Raw genomic sequence first — 23,087 nt, forward strand, 5'->3', positions numbered from 1 at the left:
TGTAGCCACATATACATGGATGTTTGTTCACTGCAACATTCTTACACAGGCAAAACATTCAAAATAACTACCACCACCAGGCTCTGGTCAAGGGCATGACAATACATGTATGTGGTAGAATGCTGAGAACATGAGCAAACCATCTGTCATGTGTGTCTTGGTTACTTCCCTATTGCTCTGAAGAGACACCACGACCAAGGCAATGTATAAAAGGATATCTTGGAATTCATGATCATTCTTAGGCTTAGAATCCATGATTATCAGGGCAGGGAACACGGAAGCAGGCAGGTAGCTGAGAACTTACATCCTGATCCTTTTACAACCTCAATGTCTACGCCCAGTCACACACCTCCCAAACAAGGCCACACCTCCTAATCTTTCCCAGTTTTACCATCTGGGGACCAAGTGTTTGAACATATGAGCCTATGAGAGCCATTCGCATTCAAACCACCACAATATGGAAGACTTTGATGATATTTTATGAAGAAAGCAAACTTTAGAATAACATAAAGAGTAAGATTTTATATATTTAAATTTTTAAAAGATATATATATAAATACACATATACATACATATATACACATACACACACAATCTTTTATGCATATGTTTTAAAATATTTTATAAATAAGAATAAGTCTAAGAAATTCATGGATGATAGGAAATATTTTTTTTTCATTTTATATCTTCTGTGTGTGGTGCTTTTTTTCAATATATAATCTTTTTTTGTTTGTTTTGTGAGACAGTCTCACATAGCCCAGGCTGGCCTCCAACCCTCTATGTAACTGAGGCTAACTTTGAACTTCTGATTCTCTTGCCTCTACCTCCTGAGAACTGGGATTATTGGTGTATGTTGCCATTCCTGGTTTATGATGGGAACTGAGCTTAGGGCTTCATGAATGGTAGGCAAACACTACCAACCGAGCAACGCACCCAGGCCTCAATATAAAACTTAAACTGAGTTTAATAGTAACATCTGTGAAATTGTAGTGCTGTGTGGCATGTGGAAGGGATTAGCTAAGTGACTTTTTATGCAGTTGATTTTTATATTATGGGTGTGTTTCCTGCACACATACTGTGTACTATGTGCAGGCAGTGTCTGTGGAGACCAGAAGAGGGTGCTGGATTTCTTGGAACTGGAATTAAAGTTGGGTGCAGGCCTCCATGTGGGTGCTAGGAACTGAACCCAGGTCCTCCTAGAAGAGCATCAAGTGCTCTTAACAACTGACATTTCTCTCCAACCTCCCTAACTCTCATTTCTAGATTAGAAGCATTGTTGATGGAATTTTACAGCCCCCACTGCCTTTGGACAATAGGGGTACCTAGCTTTCACTGTTCATGAGAATCCCAAATAGAGGAAGATGAGTAAGAGGCCATTCTAGCAGGATTAAGGAAGACCTGGTGATGGTGATGCTTCCCAAAACTGCTCACAGCTCAGCTGTGGGGCCACTGGACTCCTGAGGCCACCAACAGACCCCCATGGCCACCATGCTACCAGATACCAGATGGCTGGTGATTGGTCACCTACAGCCCCTTCCCAGAGAATCCTTAATTTTAATAAGTTCTTCCTTTCAGAGATTCTAAGAAGGTTAAAAAAAAAAAAAAAAGGTGGGGGAGGGGGGCTGGGATTCTTAAACCAAAAATGTAGAAGGAGCTATTGGCTGGTTGGCACTTCCTCTATAGAAACAACCAGAGCTCTCCAACCCAGTGTCTGAAAGGGGTAGGACTCATTGCAGGAAGAAGGAAGCCATTAAAACAAGGAGTCCATGGGGAAAAGCCAAGTTGGGGGAATGAGGTCTCAGCAGAAGGTGGGTACTGGGGAGCCTCACCCTGGCCGATGTGCTCCTTCCGCAGTTGTAGCTGAGAGCTGGTCATCATGATCGGATCTTGCTGAGCTCCTGGGAGTTTTGGCTCTTCACACCTGTCTCTTGCTCCATTATCTTTGATGATGTGGTAGCTGAGGGGTTGAGGAAGCCCCTCTAGATGATGGAGCATTTAGATCAGACCACATAGCTATCTAGCAGTGATGTAAATGGCATATCATGGCCACTCTTGGTGTGCTGAGGGGCAGGAAGGCTGTGCTGTATGCAGGACTGTGAGGCGTCAGGTTCAGCTCTGCCTCACCATCATCCCTCAGACCACCATCATCCCCGACATTTGCAAGCTTTGTACGCAGACTCCCCCCCCCCCCAAGCTGTGTCAGACAGCCCTGTTCTATCTGGCTCTGTGTTTTCCTGCATGGTTTGTAATGCCGTCTTTGATTTATTTCAGGTTCCGAAATTGTGTTTACACTTACAGGATTCTGCCCAATGAGGATGATAAATTCACTGTTCAGGTAAGTCCCAAACCAACTTGTGCTTTCCCTGGGAGAAAATAAAAAAGAGAAAGGAAAAACAGGTATTCTGTCTGAAGAGTTGCAATGTGAGAACCTAGTAGAGCTTAGCTCTGTCCCCCAAAGTCATGTGTCTGGGGAACTGAGTGAATAACAGTGACTCCTCGTAGATGACAGTCATAAGATGATAGTCATGCATGCTAAGGATTGTTGGTGGCCATGGCTGAGAAAAGAACACAGTGTTGAAGGAAAGCCAAGCCAGTGGCTATGCCTTGATCTATTCTTTTGTTTGACTTCCACGGATGAGCAGATGTCAGTGGCCCAGGAAGCAGCAGAGGGAGGTGAACTTGCGAGAGAGATGGGAGATTAGATGAGATGGTGCCTTTCAATCCCCATAGCTCCCTTCTGCCCAAAGCATTGGCCATGGCATCTGAATCACTGTAAAAAGGCCAAATATACAAAGCCATAAATAAACTTGTTGATTGATTGATTGATTGATTGATGAGTTATGCCACAGTATGTGTGTGTAGAGGTCAAAGGACAACTTGAAGGAGTTGGTTCTCTCTTTCTGCCATGTGGGTTCTGGGGATTGAACTCAAATCCTAAGGCTTGGGTGGTTACTGCCTTTACCCACTGAGGCATCTCACCAGCCACAGCTGGATTTTTAAAAGGGAAACAAACAAACAAACAAACAAAAAATCAGCAGTGCCAGTCAAAGCCTGGGAAGACCACCCTTGCAGTGTTTGTGTGACAAACACAGGGACTTGTCTTGTCTGACCACAGAGTGTGGCAGCTGAGTGATGTGGAAGCCAGAGAAGCTAGTTTTTGCCTGACGTCATTGGGGAAGCATGGGGGTGTGCAGAAAGGAGGTGACAGCCCCCATGTCCTCAGTAGAGGAGAGGGCTGTGTGTCACTAAGCTCACAGTGACCATAGTAAGAGTCACAACAGCAGATGGGACACATCTGTGTGAGCAGTGCAGTAAGGGGAGACAAGCATCTAGGGACTGGGTCACCAGAACAACAGGGAACAAAGTCTTCAGGGTTTTGCTGAAAAGAAAGGAGTGGGAAAAGGGAGATGTGAGGCATGTTGGTGGCTTCCGGAATGTGACAGGAATGATGAATTGTTTTGATCAAAGGGGTAGACTCAGAGTTGCCTTGATGAAAGGCAGTCTCTAGGCAAAAGGCCCCAGAAACATGGAAGAGAGAGAGAAGTTATGAACAGAGGCAAAACCTCGGAGGGCAGCTCATGATGGAATTCAAAAGAAACCACATCAGTACTTCCAACAGCCACTTCCTCCACACGGTGGGACTCGAAGGGGACCAGTTCCATCCAGGGTGTGGCAAAGCTTCCGTCTAGGGGAAGGGTCTGCTCATACTGAGCTTCATGGGAGAGGCCAGCGTGAACCACTGTGGGCTGGAGTAACGGCTGTACTGCACAGCATGGTGGTCAGGCTGAGCACAGTTCATGCTTCTTTCTCGTGTGCGCATGAACACCAGGATGGAGGGCGGGGCGATGGAAGGTGTGGTCTAGGGGTCAGGGAGTCCCTTTCGCAGCCCAGTCATTGGTGGGAATCGACAGAACAGATCTGAGTACACGCAAGCAAGCGCCCTTTTTTAAGATTGGCAGGTGCTCCTTGCTTGAATACTTTCTGAGGTGTGGACGCCACCAGCTTCTGGAGACACGGCTCAGGAGAGGTGGCTTAGGCATGCAGCGGGCCTTCGTGGTCTCTACGATTTTTTTTTTTTTTTTCCAAACCTAGGACTGTGTGAACTTTGCCTGGTGGCTTGGTGTCCTTGGCAAGTGGCTTCCTGCTAGGAGTCAACTCTCTTAAGTTAAAAGTTAGTCGGCGTCTTTGATCTTTCTCCCCTTTTGTGGTTTCTTCTGTTCCTTCAAAGTGATGAAGACTTTAAGTATGACTGGAAAAGAGGTGACTCTGCGGCTTCTTGTTGAGGGTTTGTGCCCACAGCTTGTGAACCTATAACTCTGCCTGTCTGGAGTCTGTGCCCACGTTCTCTTCACTCTTGCTTCCGTGGCTTCCTGTGACCCCAAAAATGACCACAGTGGGACTAGGAGCTTCAGTGTGCTTTGGGAGTCCCTCTGGCTGGTTTTTTTTTTTTTTTGCAAAGGTCTAGTGCCTTTGGTGACCTGGAGGACATTAGAGAAGCCCAGGCCTTGGGACCAGAGGCTCTGGGGCCCTGGCTGAGTTCTACCTCAGTGAGTCAGCTCTTCTCTGTGGGTTGCTCCTCCCCAGCTGACAGCACTGCTCTTCTCAGTCTCCAGAGGGAACCTGATTGGCTCAGCCACCAACATCTCTCTCTCTGCCTGAACCACTCACCAGCTACTGATCTCTTTGCTGCTTGGCTGTTAGGAAGCAGGTACCTGCCCACCACTGGCAGATGGGGACAGATCATAGCCTCCTGTGGCTACCTCAGCCAGGGCAGTGAGCAGGCAGTTTTTATAGAAGAGATATGGCCTTGCTGGACATAATTGGTTTCAGTCTTACACTTGACCTATGACCTTCTTGGTCACCTATACCAGCCAAGGGATAGGAAGCCATGGGCCTAAATGGTTTGGAAGTCCCCACCTATAAGGATGTCTTGTCCTATAAAAAACAAACAAGCGAACAAAACAACAACAACAAAATCCCCACACATTTACAAGTGGCTGGAGATGTAGATAGGCTCAATTGGTAGAGAGCCTATCTAGCATGTGCAGCCCATGGTTCAGTTTCCTAGTACTGTGTAACACCTGGCATAGTAGCACATCCCTGTAATCTTAGCACTTGGGGATAGAGGTATAGAGTTAAGAGGATGGAAAGTCTGCAGGTACATAGTGAGTTTGAGATCGACACACATGCATGTGCACACACGCACACATGCATGCACATGTACAGAACACACACCAGACATGCTAAAACAAACAATAGCTCAGAGCTGACTACTAAGGAACAAATCAAAGCTCACAGCCAGTGAAGGCAGGGCAGAAACGTCCTTCAGGAAGCATTGGTATTTGGCTACTGCTTATTTTAACTCCAGTTCCTCTTTTTATGTTGAAGCAAAACCTGCATTCTTTCCTGAGCTTAGCCACAGTTTCTGTATAACTCAGTCCTTATACCTAAACCTGCTTAGTGTCAGCACCAGCAGGAGCAAGGCTGAGACATTGCACAGCAACACACCAAGGGCCTTCATGATCCCAGCTCTTCTTGTGGGAGATCCTTGTTGAAACATTCATTCCACCTTCAATCTTTCCCAAGGACAATCTGTATCTCGTGGTCCAGAAGGCCCACTGACTGAGGGAAGCATGACCCCCATCACTCAGGGACTCAGCTCTGACTTCATCATTTATAGACCTACAAAATCAGAGGTGGGAAGGATGGCAGCAGGATTCTCTTGTTTAACACGGAAATGTTTGGAACCTATAGACACTAGCGTTCACAACCCTGCTTCCAAGCTAAGTCTTCTTTCTCAGGGCTCAGAACATGTTTCCAGGCACGAATGGGTACTGAAACACTTCGGCAGTATGGGACCCAAGACTGTTTCATGGAGGGGAGGCAGGGTAGTGGTCTCTCTGAGATGGGCCCTTCCTTGCCTATTTGGATGGTATTTGATCATGAATAGCACTTGGTTGTGTGTCCTGTGCATTCAGGATTTTGCAGCCACTTGGCTTTGTTCAGGGACTGTGAAGAGACCAAACAGGAAGATAGAATGTTACATCTCCCCTGCTGTGGTTACAATTCTGTTCATGAAGGGATGGTCTCCATGGAGGCCATTGTTCTCTTTACTGCCCTTGTTCTTAGTAAGGAGAGACATCCATGTCCAATTCTTGGTAAGAAGGGTGACAGCCACGTGTTCTTCAGTCTGCAAGGTGAAAAAAGAATGGGAAGAAAATGGGAGGGAAAGAGATGCTGAGAACAATATAAAGGGGGTAAACTGAAAGACATAAAAGGAAAGGAATAATGAGATGAGGGAAAGATAATGAAGGAAGGAACAGTCAAGAAAGAGGAAGGCTGTGGACGTGATGGGTACGGTTTCTACAAAGGAAAAGAGGTGAGTGCACGCAGGTGGAGAAGCTGCAGAGGTGATAGAGGATGAAGATGGAAGTGTTCTGTTAGGGCTGTGCAAGGTGTCTGTGGAGGATGTCTATCCCTGGCTCTGCTCGGTGCACAGAAGCAAGGATCCACAGACACTGTGAGACAGGTTTAAAGCAGACTCTCAGACCCAGAAAGTGTTCTGACTTAAAGTCCATGTGGATCCTCCGGGTACTGTGTGAGGCCAGAGGCAGGCAGGCAGGCAGGATGCTTACTTAGCCCATCGGGCCCCAGGTTCCCATGCCTAGAGGCGGTGTTCGTGTGAATCCTGGGTCCTTCCTGAATCTACAAAGGAAGTGACTCTCCCCTCAGGGAAGTGACATCCATCTTGGGCCGCTGACTTCAGAGTGAGCTGTTCACCCAGTTGTTGCCTTTTGGAGTAGCTTTGCTCCCTGGGAAGCAAGGGAGGGTCTGAGGCAGGACAAGAAGTCTTAACAGACAACTGTGTTGTGTCTGAGGAGGCTGAAGAGATCTGAGCAGCCTTTAGACATGATACCTCTAGCCAGGTCCACCACTGAAGCGAATAGGGGCCTCTGGGCTTCTCTTGCTGCCTGACACTTCCTATGAAGAAGAAAATAGCCCAGCTCGTGATTCTGTCGCATAAATATCTCTGCGAACTTCCTGTCTCTGCTGAGCTGGCAGTGTTGGGGATAAGGACTGTGAAAACTGGGGTACTATGGGTTTTCATGCATGTTCAGAAGGAGAGAGGCTTTGAGATGATCTTTCCCACAGACGCCAAGGTTACTCTTTCAGACAGAAGGAAACCCCACTAGCCAGAGCCTGTCGTGATCTGTGTAGATCAGACGCGTGACTCAAGTTCCTGGTCCCTGGTGATGTCTGTCACATTGCTCTGGGCAGTACGGCATCTGGAGAAGGAACAAAACCACGTTCTCAGAGCTGGCCGGTCACAAGCATGGGGAGGGCGAACGGTTGAGCCGTTGTTATGAAGTTCAGGAAGCGGGTGGCAGCTGTTATTGTTCTGAGTGGTCACCAAGTGAAATAAAGATTCCGTCTGAGCCTCTGGGCAAAGGATGTGGCTCAAACACACATTTCCTGAGGTTGTACAAGGAAGAGTGCAGAACAGGCTCAGAAGCTAGCATGGCCAATGTGAAGACAGGGAGACCCCTTTGTGTCCTGGCAACCATATTCTGGGGCCCTGTGTTTTAACTTTGCTTTATTTTATTTTATTTTAGTTTATTTTATTTTATTTTATTTTATTTTATTTTGTCTGCTGTAGATATAGGTCTATTTTCTAAGCCTCTGACTGTCTCAGGATATCTTGCAGCTGGGTTCATATTTAAAAGGGAAATTCTTGGGGCCAAGTTTCCCTTCAGCATCCCCCATAGCCTTTGAAAATGTAGTATGACTAAGTCCCAAGCACCAACCCAAGGCCAGCCGTGCCAGTTGTAGTAGAGAGACAGGTATTACCATTTGCTCACTGCATCCTTTCCTCCTGTGGATCCTGCTGAGATTGATCACTTTGCAACACAGGTCTTTCCTTGACTCAAAGGTTTTTCTTGTTTGACTTTTTTTTTTAAAGCCAGTTTATCTGTTTTCTTTTCTCAGATTCTACTGAGAAAGCCCAGTCCTGCCCTCATTTGCTAACCTTCTGGAGCACTCTTACTCTCAGAAACAAACAAACAAACAAACAAACAAGCACCCCTCACCTGCCCCTTCTCCTGTGCGCCTGGAGGGAGATCTAATTGAGTCTCAGGTGCCTGGGGGGGAGGAGTATTTACTCTCTGCCATCTCTGCCTCTAAATGACTATCCTTTTCTCCCCATCTCTGTGCGCCCAAGTCGTCTTGTTGCTAATTCTCCATATCCCAGAATGTTATGGTCTGCTTTGTTTGTGTTTTCTTCTCCTGCATAGCACAGAGCTGACACTAACTGTTGATGGGCTAAGCCCAGGGAACCGTACTCAATTGCAGAGGGGAAGGACTCTGTAGGGGCCCCTTATCAAAGTCTTTCTTAGAAACAGACACAAGACAAAATGGCTCCCTCCCTACCAACTAGAATATGATCATTGGAATTGCTGCTGCTGTTTTGCAACTGTGAGAAAAGGTGACTGGAGAATGGGATCATGCAGACAGCAGAGCAGAAAGATAAAATGAAGCCAGGTCTTGAATGGTGCTATTGGATTAGCTGCATCGAATTAACAAGTCTAGGAGCTGGCCTGCCCATGGGCTTCCTGTTAGTGAGATGACTCTATTGTGTTTAAGTACATATAGGATTCTGTTACACGTAGCTGAAAGTGGTCCAACATACAAGGTTTGGTCTATGCTAGGGGGGAATCTCAAAAAAGGAAAACCGTACACTTTAGATTGAGCACGGAGAGTCACTGCACAGGTCCACAGGCTGTGGTCTGCAACCTCGATCACACCTCTCTCCTTAGTCCTGGCCAGTGCATGCTGCCGGGATTGGTTCTGTGCCACCCAGACATCCCTAACGATTTGTCTCTGGACTCAATATCCTATTACTCTCACTCAAATCAGAAAAAGTACAAAAATCAATCAACATGCTAGCGACCTCTGTGCCCTGGAAAGATGTCTCCATTTCTGTTTCTCCGTGGGATGATTTAGTTTCTCATTTCAGCGTTGCCCTTTGAGAGCAGGTGTCATTCAGAGTTGTATTGAGCAGATGAGAGTCTTTCCTCAGAGGAAATACCATTTCCCCCAGCGGAACCTTGCTGGATCAATCATAACACAGCCGAGGGTGTGGGTGAGGTGGCTCCCAAGGAAAGTGCTGGCCACACGAACATGAGGATCAGAGTCCAGAAAAAAGAAGGGCTGTAATCCCAGTGGGGGAGGGGGAAGGGCAGAAATAGATGGATCCCAGGAGCTCCCTGGCTGGCTAGGCTAGTCCAATTGGTAAGCTCTTGGCTCAGTGAGACCCTGTCTCAAAAAGTAAGACGGGAGGGCTGGAGAGATGGGTGATCCAGCAGCTGAAAGCTCTGGCTGCTCTTCCTAACGACCAGAGTTGGATTTCCAGCACCCACCTGGTGGCTCACAGCCATCTGTATTTCTAAGTTCAAAGGCTCCAGTACCCTCCTCTTGTTGCCTTGCTAGGGAGCAAGCTCACAAAGCACATAGACACATGCAGGCAAAACGCCCATCCGCACTTAAAAATTCAAATAAAAGAAAATATAAGTGGACAATAACTGAAGTCACTCTGCATTTGCCTCTGGCCTCTACATACGCATGCACACATGTGTATGCACATGCACGCGCACACACGCGCGCGCACACACACACACACAAACACAAAGAACAGACTCCTCACCCTCCACCTGCCAGGTCCTTCAGCTTTATGCCATGGTCCTTATTTATATTTGAAGTCCTGAAACCCTTCTCAGCACACAGTGAGAATCCAGTAGCTGTCAATGGATTTGGTCTGCTTGCGACTTGAGAAGACAGAAGAGCTGTGGGTCCCACTGGACAGCAGGATTTACTCTGCCCTGCTGCAGTTGTCTCCACAGTGCTGTTACTGGAATCCATGTCTTCTGGCACATGCTTTTTTCCCGGTGGTCAAGTTCTTCCGTGCCCTGAGAAGACTTCTCTCCCCAGTGACTCACTCTTGCTGGAACTACCTCCTGCATTTCAGTACTGAGATTCCAACTATGCCACCAAGCTAACCTCAGTGCCTAGTCACTCTCTACTGACCCTGTTACCAGCAGCTCTTTCATCTTTCCTTCCTGTGGGGTCTCTCTCCTGGGTCCTCATGACCTCATGGCTCAAGGCTGCGGGGTCCTGTCCAGGTAGTTACTCCCGAAGCCACGTTTTCAGAGAAGGCTCTTAGCCAGGTCTTCGGATCCTAACACCCAGGATGCTGTGTGCATTCTCTTAAAGATGCCATCTGTGCTTCTGAACCCGTCTCCTCCTCAGGAGTGCTGACGCACTGTGGCATGGCTTTCTTACGGAGGTTTAAGGACTGAAAGAGGTGGCCAAATAAGCACAGAGTATAGCATACCACTGTAACCAGTGCATGATGGGGCAAATAAACCAGAAGTCCAGAGGCTGGTTAGCTGCCACGCCAACACAGGGTGATCCAGGCAAGGCTGGGGACACCAGAGGCAGAAAAGAGCGAGACAGTGGTGAGACTTAGGAACCACCAAAGTCTCTGGAGTTTGGAGGAAGGCAGCTGGAATGTCTAAGGAGGAACTTGAACCAAGAGTGAGTGTCCGGGGGAGACCCTAGATTCCATATCTAGGAAAAATTGCTGGCACCTGCTAACTGGGGCAGAGTCCTTCTACTTTGGAAGAACCAGGAAGGCAGAGGCAGGGCATAGGGTCATGGCTGGTACCTGGACCACTGGCCATGTCTAAGAGAGACCTGAGGACACAGGGGTCAGAGAGGGTCCCATGACTTCACCTAGGGTCTTGTTGCCATTGAGTCTGTTTAGTGAGCCTCCATGGAGGCAGGGACTTGGGATACACTCTTTCATTTAATCCTGGGAAGAGGAATGGTACTCTAATGGAAACAAGACCAGAGAGACGGCTCTCCAGACCCACCTGTGGCTGACCCCGCCACTCCCAATGTCGCTTTCAGAGCCTCTTTTCCAGGCCTCCCCATGTGAAACCATGTTTTCCCAACACCCCTCTCCCCTGTACCCTGTTCTGTTTTCCTAACATCCCTTACCACTATCTACAACTAGTTGCCAGTAGCAACATAACCCAGTAGTATACAGTCATACACATTGATTATCTTGTATTTTTGAATGCCAGAAATCCAAAAATGGTCTTCACTGGCTGTGCTAAAATCCAGGTATGAGCAGAGCTCTGCACCATTTCCAAAGACTTCAGAAGGAAATCTTCCTCTGTCCTTCAAGCCAGCAATGGTGGTCAATATGTCTCACAATGCCAACAGAATAGCACTGTGATTATCCTTTAATTGGTATCCTTTTGCATCTCAGAGCAGAACATGAGCAAGCCTAGCTCACTCATGCTGGATGACAGCTTATTCACAGGTTCTGAGGTGGGGACATGAACATCTATAGAACCGGGTGGGGAAATCATTATTCTGCCTCCCACAGCAGCTATGTTCATGACCTATCCATTCAGCTATCCTATCTATCTCCATCCTGAGACCAGAAGATGGATCCAAGTGAAGTGAGACCTTGCCTGTCTTGTACTGAAGTGCCAGAAAGCCACCTACACTCATTAAATACTCAATTAATAGTGGGCAAATGCAGGCTCTGCATTAGGTACTCAGCGCAGATAATGTAAATACTAGATATATCCAGGCACCCATTAGGTACTCAATAATACTTGATACATCCAGATACCAGTTAGGTTCTCAATAAATACTGGATACATGAAAAGGAAGGAGTATTTTTTGTGTTTCCAAATAGCCCTGTCCATGCTATTTGCCAAGGTGCCCCCAGTTGGTGCCTTTAGGACCTCTCTGCAGCCAGTAAGACTCGAATGGCCTGGGATGATGCCAGGGCTGTGGAGCATCTGGAGCAAGGCTAATCAGACAGTTGCCCTGGGCTGCCCCTTGAGGCAGCTCCTCTCTGGGCTGGCTCCCAGGGCCAAGCACATCCACTTGTCTGCCTGCTGTCACTCCTGTCTCCCAGAGTAACTTGAGTTTTACGGAAAGTAAAGAGAAGCTAGAAGGGAGGGCCACTCGGGGTTGTAATTAAGGATAAAAATATACCATGTCCTGGGCTCTGGCAATATGGAAATCTAGATTGCTCATGTTCCCAGGACTGTGTTGTCTGTATCCAAGTGGTCCCAAATGCTGTGTCTAAATTCTTAGCAGGGGACAATTTAAAAGTTATGTGTGTGTCTGCCTCCTTCCTTTTCTTTTTCTTGGGATGCCAAGAATTCAACCCAAGGCCTTACATACCCTAAGTGAGTAGTACTCTACCACTGACTTACACCCCAATCCCCCAAGAGTACATCTAAAGACAGATTTTGCTTGTTCGAAGTGGGGAGGGGGAAATGCATATGGTAAGGAGATGAACTTCCCTAGTTGTGTGTACTAGGAGAAGGCTTCCTTAAAGTTAGCTGCCAAACATGCAAGTAGAAGGCTGATATTTCCTGTCCCCAACATCTCACCCAATCTTCTGTCCAGAAACACAGCCTGACCAATAAGCCCGGCCTTCACTATCTTCAGTCCTGAAGGACACCTCGCCCTCACTGCCTGCCCAGGGCTCAGTGATTCTCTTAAGATAAAGGAAGAGTGGGTGGAATAATCTTGACCTCAAGATGGAAATGATCACACAGGAAGAGCAAGGGGTGGGGAGATTAATGTGGCCTGCGAAAAACAGAGAAAGCAAGGTGAGGGATCCATGAGGGCTTTTGTGACACCCGGGACCACTGCACACTATAGTTCTGCTATAGATGCTATATAGTCCTGCTATATAGATGCGGCTACCATCTGAGAGGTGCTGAGTCAACATGTGCTGTCTCTGCTTTTTTTTTTTTTCTTTAAGGCAAGTAGAAAGCAGGAATCAAAAATACCAAACACAAGTAAAATCCCCTCACCTGGAGGCCAGTTTCTCTTCCTGGGAAAGTATCAGTGTGAATACACTTCTCTCAAATGCAGCTGTAGAATCTATAATGTCTTTGGTACCTTAAAAATGGCATTGAAAGCCGGGCGTGGTGGCGCACGCCTTTAATCCCAGCACTCGGGAGGCAGAGGCAGGCGGATTTCTGAGTTCGAGGCCAGCCTGGTCTACAAAGTGAGTGCCAGGACAGCCAGGGCTACACAGAGAAACCCTGTCTCGAAAAACCAACAAAAAAAAAAAAAAAAAATGGCATTGAAGCATGGTGTGGGCTCTCAGAGGAGTTCTTTGAAGGTTCATGGAGGAGAGAACTGCAAAAAACTTGGCAACAGGGGCTGGGGCAGTGGTGTGGTCCCCAGAAAGCACATAATGGTGCTTGGTTGGTATGAATATGATTAAATTCCCAGCACTGGGTGGAAGAGGGACAGGAGGAGCCCTGGAGCTTATCCAGCCTAACTGATCACCTCCAGGCTAATGAGGAATCCTATCTCAAAGGACTTAGATGGAGTTCCTGAGAAGGACACCAAAGGTAACCTCTCATCTCCACAGGGATGCATGTACACAACATACACACATATGTACACACACACATATATGTAAATATACATAAACAAGATGAAGAAACTATTGACACCACAACAACCTCTGGCTTCCATGTAACACCACATACAAACAAAGAAATACATAATTAAACATTTTTAATTTGGGAATAATTATATAACATCTGCTCAGATAAACAGTTGTGTCTGGTTTTAAGTGAGCTGTGATTCCTCTTAACAGTTTTGGGGATTGTTGCCTAGCGACAGACAGTATAGTTTGGATGTCCCTTGTCAACTAGGAATCATCTGGGGAGCAGAGGTGGTTTGAATTTAGGACTTTTTCCTCCTGGATGTTAGAATATGTGCACATACATGAGATATGTGAAAACACAAAATCCTCCCCTCCCCTCTTTTTGTTGTTAGACCCTGGTACATAGTAGCCTGAAGATCACTTTCTGTGTTCTTTCAGAATGCCTGTATTTTCTGAAACCTGTCACATGATGTCAGGCGTGGAATTCCCCACTTGCGGCATCTATTGGTTTACTCAAAAAGTTTTGAATCTTGAAGCGTTTCAGATTTGGGGTTTTCAGATTAGAGGTGCTCTCTGTTTTAGTCTGTTCTATCCCTGTCTCAGTTACTGTTCTATTGCTGTGAGAAGACACCATCACAGCAACTCCTATAAAAGAAAGCATTTAGCTAGGGCCTTGCTTACAGTTTCAGAGGGTTAGCCCATTAGCATCATGGCAGGAGCATGGTGGCATGCAGGCAGACATGGTGCTAGAGAAGGAACTGAGAGTTCTACATCTAGGTCTGGATCTACAGGTAGTAGGAAGACAGGCAGACTGGGCCTGGCTTCCTCCAACAAGACCACACCTCCTAGCCCTTCTAATCCTTTTCAATAGTGCTACTTCCTGCTGACTAAGTATTCAAATATAGGAACCCATGAGGGTCATTCTTGCTCAACTCCCCCTGTAATAATTAACATAAAAAATACCATCCATCACCTGAGTCCTCAGAAAGTATGCAAGTATTATATTTAAAGTCTTTGGGCTGGAGAGATGGCTCAGTGGTTAAAAACACTGGCTGCTCTTCCAGAGGTCCTGAGTTCAATTCCCAGCAACCACATGGTGGCTCACAACCATCTGTAATGGGATCTGATGCCCTCTTCTGGTGTGTCTGAAGACAGCCACAGTGTACTCACATACATAAAATGAATAAATCTTAAAAAAAATAAAAATAAAGAATGTTAAAATCTCCAATGCAAAAACTGAGTGGCAGGATGACCTTTTGATTCTTAGAATTTTATTAATTAGCTATTGATTACAGTTAGGCTAGCACCTGGCCTCCTGGGAGAGAAGACTTCGCTGCGTCAGCAGAGTGGGGGCTATTGGGCATTGTTAGAAAGGTAGTGGCCTGTTTAGAAGCAGTTGCTTCACACAGTACACCCTTTCTTTTGTGTTTTCTTGTCTTTGCTTTTGTTTCCTCTTCCACTCAAGGGAAACACAAATATTCTTTTAAAAAATCACTCTGACAAGAGGTCTGGCTGCTTGACTCAGGGATAAAGGCACCTTCCACACTATCCTTACCACCTGAGTTTTGATCTCTAGGATCCACATAAAGGTGGAAAGAGAGAACCACTCCACAAAGCTACTCTCTAACCTACATACACCTACACACACACACACACACACACACACACGCTTTCTCTAGTAAGGAAGAGACCTACATTGAAGGAATATTCATTTTTATTATACATTTGGTCAATTCACCTTGCCTAAAAGCTCATCGAGTGAGCCTCCCCTACGATACCGCTTAGCTCCTACCGAGTCATCTTTGTCTCAGTACTGGACATTATCAGTGTCTGTAAGTGTCCTCAAGCAATGGATACAATTTGCATCCTCAGCATTTTGGTTTGCATTTCCTTTATTAAAAATAACAATAAGCCCTTTTCACATGTTTTCATCATTTGCATTCCTTTTCTTATAATTTGCATATTTATTTATTTATTGTTTGTTCATTTGTTTGAGATAGAGTCTCATTTGTCTCAGGTTGGCACTGATCTTTCTGCTTCTGCCTTCAGTGCTGGAGTAACAGGTGTGTTTCTCCCATGCTCAGATTTAATATTTTTATTTAAAAAAAAAATCTTTTGGGGTGGGAGAAAAGTCTCAGCAGCTAGAAGTACTTGCTGCTCTTTCCGAGGATGTATGTTTGATTCCCAGCACCCCTGTGGCGGCTTACAGTCATCCATTTCAGGGTACCCACTAGGCACATATGTAGTGCACATACATTTGTGCAAATAGAACATCTATACACATAAAATAAAAACAAATCTAAAAAACCTTTCTAAATAAAAATATGTTCAGCCGGGCGTGGTGGCGCATGCCTTTAATCCCAGCACTTGGGAGGTAGAGGCAGGCGGATTTCTGAGTTCGAGGCCAGCCTGGTCTACAAAGTGAGTTCCAGGACAGCCAGGGCTACACAGAGAAACCCTGTCTCGAAAAACCAAAAAAAAAAAAAAAAAAAAAAAAAAAAAAAAAAAAAAATGTTCTTGCCAGGTAATGGTGGTACATGCCTTTAATCCCAGCACTCAGGAAGGAAAGGCAGGTAGAACTCTGAGTTCAAAGCCAGCCGGGTCTACAGAGTGAGTTCCAGGACAGGCAAGGCTACACAAAGAAACCCTGCCTCCTACCTTTGTCCCCCCAATATACATATATTTAGTAAACTAATTTTTATTTGGTTAGTTTACTTTTTCTTTTAAAGGGTTTTCCGTGTGTGTGTGTGTGTGTGTGTGTGTGTGTGTGTGTGTGTTGTTATTGTTGTTATATATGTGTGTGGTATGTGTACCACTGTGCCTACAGTGCACATTACAGCTGGAGGTCAGTGTCTAGTGCCTTTCCCTGATTACTGTCTTTATTCTTTAAAACAGTGTTTCCCACTGGACCTTTACAACATCAGTTCCTTTAGGCTGTGGGAGCAGTGAGCTGCAGGAATCCACCTGTCTCTAGTCTCCACCTCCAAGGCTGGAGTCATATGCACACACCACCACCCTGCCACCAAGGCTGGGGTCACACACACACACACACCACCACCACCACCACAGTCACCACCCTGCTGCCAAGGCTGGGGTCACATGCGCACACCACTATGCCCTTTCTGCTCTCTATGTAGTTCTGGGGATCTGAACTCAGAAAATGTATAAACTAAATCATCTCTCTAGCCTGTCTTTTTTTTTTCCAGATTATATTATTATTTCACAAGTCTATCCTGACTTGTGAAATTTTTAAACAGAGGCTGGGATATAGCTCAGTTGGTACTTGCCTCGTGCTTGCTAGAACACAGGGAGCCATCCCTGTGATCAGTCCTCAGCACCATAAAAGCAGCATGGTAGCACACACCTGGAATCCCAGTACTTGGGAGGCAGGGCTGGGACACACAGAAGATCAGGGTCATTTTCAGCTAAATGGGGAATTTGCAGCCAGCCTGTGCAACAAGGGCTTCTGTTATAAAACAACAACAAAATCATTTTAGCTTATCAGTTTTTCTCCTGTGGATTCTAGATCTTGTGACTCACCAACCTTAATTATTGGGGGGAAAATAGTATTTTTTATTTTCTAACACTTTTATCATGTTTCTATGTCAAGTGCTTTATTTTGACATTTGCTTTAAAATGGGGACTACAGCTCTTCTTCCCGGTGACTCAGCAGCCTCCAATAGTAAACAGTCCCCCCTTTCCTGCTGACTCACGGTTCCTCAGCCCATATGCTAACGTCCCACTTCCTCTCGGATGCTGGATGTAGACTCCTCCTCCTGTTCCGCTTATTGATTAGGCTCTACTTGCAATAATGCAGCGATGCACATTGGTAGCAGTGACATTCTTATGGCCTGTTTCGGATTTCTGCTCCAGGAGGAGACTATAAATCAAGACCAGGGCAGCAAAGGGGAACAGGAAGTGGGTAAATAAGATGAGGGTCAGCATAGGTCCTGTATGAAGGTTCCGGCCAGTCCACTGGGGACTTCTTCTTAGGTAAAGCTGAATGCTAGGTGACTGGTCAGAACCAGACACCAGGAACTCTCAGGGGATAACCTGTGCATCCCACAATATGCTCCTTAAAGGAGAAAGACATCTGACTCCTAGGACCATTCCTGCCCCAGCTGGTTCTTCCTCTCACAAGGAGGGTTCTAGCCACCATTCTGCATGTCCACCCCTAACCTATGATGCACTCTCCCTTTTCCAAAGGACCTTAGGAGCCCAGGGCTGCAGAGTTCACTTCCTCTCCCATTCAGCACTCTCCTAAGAGCTCGGCTTGACCCACACTACCTCTGGGAAGGGAAGGCCCTTTTATTTACACTGCGCTTACTCCTATCTTCCTTGTGTGCACTTTTTCCTATCTCCACGCAGAGCCCCAGCTTGATTTTCTCATAAACTTCCCATTGTCTGGTCTAGCATATTCAGATCACCCAGGGTCTGCTTGTGCTTCTGTCACCCAGAAGGGTGGAGATGCCACCTTCTGACTGGCAACCCTGTAAGCCCACGTCTGATGTGAACAGCTGATGGAATGGAGACGTGTGTCTGTTCTGACTTGACTGGGATCTGACTGCGCTGGTCTTTTTTTCCGGGTGGTCCTCAACAGCTGATGAATGAATCTCACAAGATGCTTTGCCCAAATCTACATAGATGAGCTTGATGGTGGCAGGCAGGTGGCTGCTGTGATGTTGTAGCCATCAAGGCTTAGCACTGTTGGTTATCTGACGCATGGTTTTCTTTAAGTATGGACCAGTGAGAAACAGTTCTTAAAATTAACAGATTTTTTTCCCACATAATTATTTGAAGTTCTTAGCTCCTTTGTGGGGAGAAGGGGGGCTCCAATGAGCTTGGGCTTCTGTGACCCCATGGCTGGAAGTGGGTGAACCCTCCTCCCCTTCAATGCCATAGTTCCCTCCTTGCCTATCATCTCACCCCAGGACTGTTCTGCTTCTGATACAGAAAAGGATCTTCTTGTGGGGGAAGGGAGAGGGACTTGTGCGGTCCCATCACCCCCTGAAGATCTGTCGGTGGTTAACAATACCAGGGGAGTCAGTCAGTTTCTCCTGTGGTATAGCTACTGGCGAGGCATCCATATTCCTGTCAATAACCTCTCATCTATGCTCTCTTATGAACAACCCAAACTAAACTCATCGACATATGTGTGTGTGCATGCATGCATGCGCTTGCTCGCACGTGCACACGTGTGCACGCACCCACACACAAACAAACACACACACACTGTATAAATGAGAGATAAAGAGGGGATTAGAAACAGAAAGATCAGCAGGTATGTGAGGGGGACAACAGAGAGTCATAGGAGGTAAATGTGAACAAAATGTGTGTGTGTGTGTGTGTGTGTGTGTGTGTGTGTGTGTGTAAAAACCTCACAATGAAGCTGTTTTTTCTGTATAAATAATGTATATAAATCTAAAAGATTTAATAAAGAGCCTAATCCTTAAAAACCATGTTTCACTGACTGGATTGGTCCCCAGTGCAGACCCACTGTCCCTAGACTGCTACACACTTTGCATTTTCTCATAGACCCTGCTTTGGCAGATTGCCCCGACCTGAAACCTTACCCAAGACACACATAACCCCATCGAACTGTGAACTGCAGAGTAAGCCTTCTCACCCATTGTGAAAGTCACAACTTCCCCGATCTGCCCTTCCCCTTAGGCCTCCCCTCCCCCAAGGTCCAGTTCTCTTGCTCAGAGGTCTCTTCCTTCCCTGGGATGGAGCTTGGGGCGTCACAGCAGCAGGTGTAACTGCATCTGTTTGCCTGCCTTGGATCTCAGGCTAGACTGTGTCTTGCTCAGTTCCTTGGAGCAGCAAGAGGCGACAGAGGTAACTTTCAGTTCCTCTAAAGGCTGGTGTTTATCAAAGTCTACCTAACTGAACTTCTGGCCCCCAGAGGTCTGGGGCGTGCCATGCTGAGGAGCTGATGGGCCCATGCTATCATGACAGCTTGCCAAGCAGAGAACACTTTGTTCTTGTCCCTTTCCGGCTCCTCTCAGCCTCAGACAATCCCACCACCCACCGCGGCAAGCTGGAAGCTTCCTGTTTTGGTCTGGGCCTTTGCCATCTTTAAGTTGGAAAATCTTTGTCCTTGATGAATGCTCCTTGCCCTCTGCATTGCCCCAGAAGTTATTAACCCTTTTGTGACCACTGTAATTTCTTCAGGATTCAATGTTGCCTTCTAATCCTGGGGTCATGCAGAAGGAAAACCAGGTATAGACAGGAAGCCCAGTCCGTAGGAGACGGTGCTGTTAGAATGGCTGATGTCACTCCCTATGACATATGAGGTGACAAATATCTGAGAGCTATTCTCCTATAAGGAAAATAATGCCCCCCAATCTTCTGCCAGTGTCTGTGGTGTCAATATTCCCAATAAGACGCCCACTAGAATGGCTGCTTGGGATTGAAGTCAGTGGAAACCATGGGTAATAACCCTGGACAGCGTGGTATAAACTCAAATTGGAAGAGCTGGCCAAGTCCTGACTCTAGACTTTGAGCATCTTGATCAGAGCCTCATTTTCCTAGTTGGGGTTTCTGTTGTCGTGGCGAAACACCATGACCAAAAGCATGTTGAGGAGGAAAGGGTTTCTTTGGCTTATATGTCCACATCACAGTCCATCATTGAAGGAAGCCAGGACAGGAACTCCAACAGGACAGGAGCCTGGAGGCAGGAGCTGATGCAGAGGCCATGGAGGTGCTGCTTACTGGCTTGTTTCTCATGGCTTGCTCAGCCTGCTTTCTTATAGAACCCAGGACCACCAGCCCAGGGATGACCCCACCCACAATGAGCTTGGCTCTTCCCCCATCAACCACTAATTGAGAAAATGCCTTATAGGGTTGCTTACAGCCTGATTTTATGGAGGCATGTTGTAGAAAACATTTAATCTCAGTCTGGGTTTCTACCCCGTCTTTGATCATTCAGTTCCCAGATAAAAGACACACACCATGTATATTTATAATAAGCTTTTAATGCACTAGAGCTGGGTAGATATCTACCCTCTAAACCATCTGAATCTACTTCCCTACCCATAACCCCTAGTTGTCACTTGCCATGTTCCATCTGGGCCACTCTTAACTCCAAGTGGCAACTTCTCCAGATTCCATCTTCTCTCTTTCCTCTCGTGGTTTTCCTCCAAGCCTGGGAACTCCCAATCCCTGCCTGTCTCAATTCTGCCCAGCTATAGGCTGTAGGCATCTTTATTCACCAATCAGCGATAACTTGGGGGAGGAGACAAGGTTACAGAGATCTTGGGTCTACGTGCAGATTCTCTTGTCCCTGGGGGCAACCAGGCCTTGGGGACCAATATTTAGCATTATTATACCTAGCAAAAGACCAAACCTCCACAGAGGCATTTTCTCAATTGAAGTTCCCTCCTCTCCGATGACTTTAATCTTGTGCCAAGTTAACTTAAAAATAGCCCACACACCCCTGTACCTCAGAGGGGTCAGGTAAGTTCACAATCACTTCCACCTGACTTCCGGTCTTTTCAGGCCCTAAACCCTTACTCAGAGTCATTTTAATTCAGTATTTTCTTTTCTTTTTATCACCTTTGGGGAGGGATTTTTTTTTCCCCAAGACCTCTTTTACAGACTTGACTGTGTGATCAAACTTCCCATTTCTCTGAGCTTCGGTTTGTGCTTCTGAAAAGTAGAAGGCAACTGCGCTTAGCAGATGACTTACCTCGGGCTTACAGCAGCAACTAACTCTGCTCTCGGCCGAGCAGATCGTATAATCCTCTTCCATGGACAAGGAGAGTAGTGTAGCCTGAGCGTTAAGTATCACAGCGTTCACACTCCAACAGCAAAATGCCCCAATTAGAAGCAACTTAAGGGAAGTAAGGTTTACTTGGGGTCATGGTTGAGAGGATATGGTCCATCATGGTGGGAAAGCAGGATAGTGGGACCACAAGGCTTGTCTTACTGTATCCACAGTCAGGAAGCTGAAGGAGATGCACACCTGTGTTCAGCTGCCTTTTTCCTCTTTCATTTTTTTAATAGAGTCTAGACCCCACCCCATGAGAAATGCTGCTACCTGCATTCAGATGGTAAATCTTCCTCAGTTAATCTTCTCTGGAAATTCCTTGACAAACCTGTTGAGAAGTTTGTCTAGTAGGGGATTCTAAGTCCTGTTAATGTGGCAATGAAGATTAACTACAAAACAGTAGAGCCTCGAATTAACTTCTTTTGACATTTGACATTTGTAAATTCTTTTTTGTTGTTGTTGTTGGTTTTTTTTGTTGTTTTTTTGTTTTTTCGAGACAGGGTTTCTCTGTGTAGCCCTGACTGTCCTGGCACTCACTTTGTAGACCAGGCTGGCCTCGAACTCAGAAATCCGCCTGCCTCTGCCTCCCGAGTGCTGGGATTAAAGGCGTGCGCCACCACGCCCGGCTGACATTTGTAAATTCTAGCAATGCTAGGTCTATGTTCCCCACAGGCTATAATTGGAACTAAATAGAAACAACTTCAACAGTAGCAACTTCTTCTTCTTCTTCTTCTTCTTCTTCTTCTTCTTCTTCTTCTTCTTCTTCTTCTTCTTCTTCTTCTTCTCCTCTCCTCCTCCTCCTCCCCCTCCTCTCCCTCCTCCCCATCCTCTTCCTAGTTTTTCCAATGTTACTTATTCTTGCCCAGTTCTCCTGCTTTTGTTACTTTAAATTTGTAACTACTTATCTGACAGGGTCTCATTCTGTAACCAGCCCTAAATTTTTTACAACTTTCTATAAATGGTGCTTTTGGCCTGGGAATAAGCACTCAAACCATGAATGAGAACATTGTATGTTTAAACTGTAGCAACCCTCTGAGGCTTTGGTTTTCAAGTTGTCAGTTTGAGAGCCCTGATATGGGCAAGCCAACAGAAATAGGACTGTGCCCAGAGAAATGAGTGCTAGCCCACTGCCCCTACCTTCATCTCCATTGGGAAGGAAGATCTGGGGTCTCTACACAGGCTGATCCAAAACCCCACCCAAACTACCTTCTCAGCCCAACAACCTTGAATTTTCCATCACCTCTTCACCTCCATCCACTCACACAGAACTACCGGACACTCTGTGACTGTGTTTATGTTCTCAGTGTATCCGAATTATTACAGCTGAGCACTGCAGATGACCCAAGGCAGCTGCAGGTTTTATACAGAAACCTCTAAAAGTCTGTACACCTGGAATGGTTTTATATGATCTTTATAAATTTGACACTTTTAGAAAAGATCTCTTTGAAAAACCTTTCCCTCCATGTACATGTGTATGTGCATGTGTGCACACACTTGCACATTTACATGCTAAAAAAATGATCTACATTACAAAAACTGATTCTAAGAATGCTTTTCATAACCCATATTGAAATAATTTTTGCATGTAAACAACTATGATATAGGCCATTTCCAGTCTGGTCTTCTTTTTTTAAAATAAATAAATAATTTATTTTGAAAGTAAATTGACTTAGGAAATTTTTAAAAATAGTACAAAGAATTGCATTTTTCTCTCTCATTTTCCCACCGAGCATATAATACGCTGATCATTCTCTCTCATATGGCACTGTTGTTTTTCTGAATTATTGGAGAGGAAGGGTCTGACAGTACCCTATTATCTCT

General features: G+C 46.1%; 1 protein-coding gene across 5 annotated transcripts in view; it reads left to right on the forward strand.

Moving 5' to 3' along the window:
* Inpp5d (inositol polyphosphate-5-phosphatase D) overlaps positions 1–23,087 on the forward strand; it is a 103,859-nt gene that overhangs the window by 12,985 nt on the left and 67,787 nt on the right. For all 5 annotated transcript variants that reach the window (XM_021156170.2, XM_021156184.2, XM_021156176.1 and 2 more), the window contains exon 2: positions 2,272–2,335. In XM_021156170.2, coding sequence (XP_021011829.1) covers positions 2,272–2,335 — 64 coding nt within the window. The remainder of the gene's footprint in view (positions 1–2,271; positions 2,336–23,087) is intronic.

Source organism: Mus caroli, chromosome 1, assembly GCF_900094665.2.
Source record: "Mus caroli chromosome 1, CAROLI_EIJ_v1.1, whole genome shotgun sequence".
In the NCBI taxonomy this organism is placed as follows: Eukaryota; Metazoa; Chordata; class Mammalia; order Rodentia; family Muridae; genus Mus; species Mus caroli.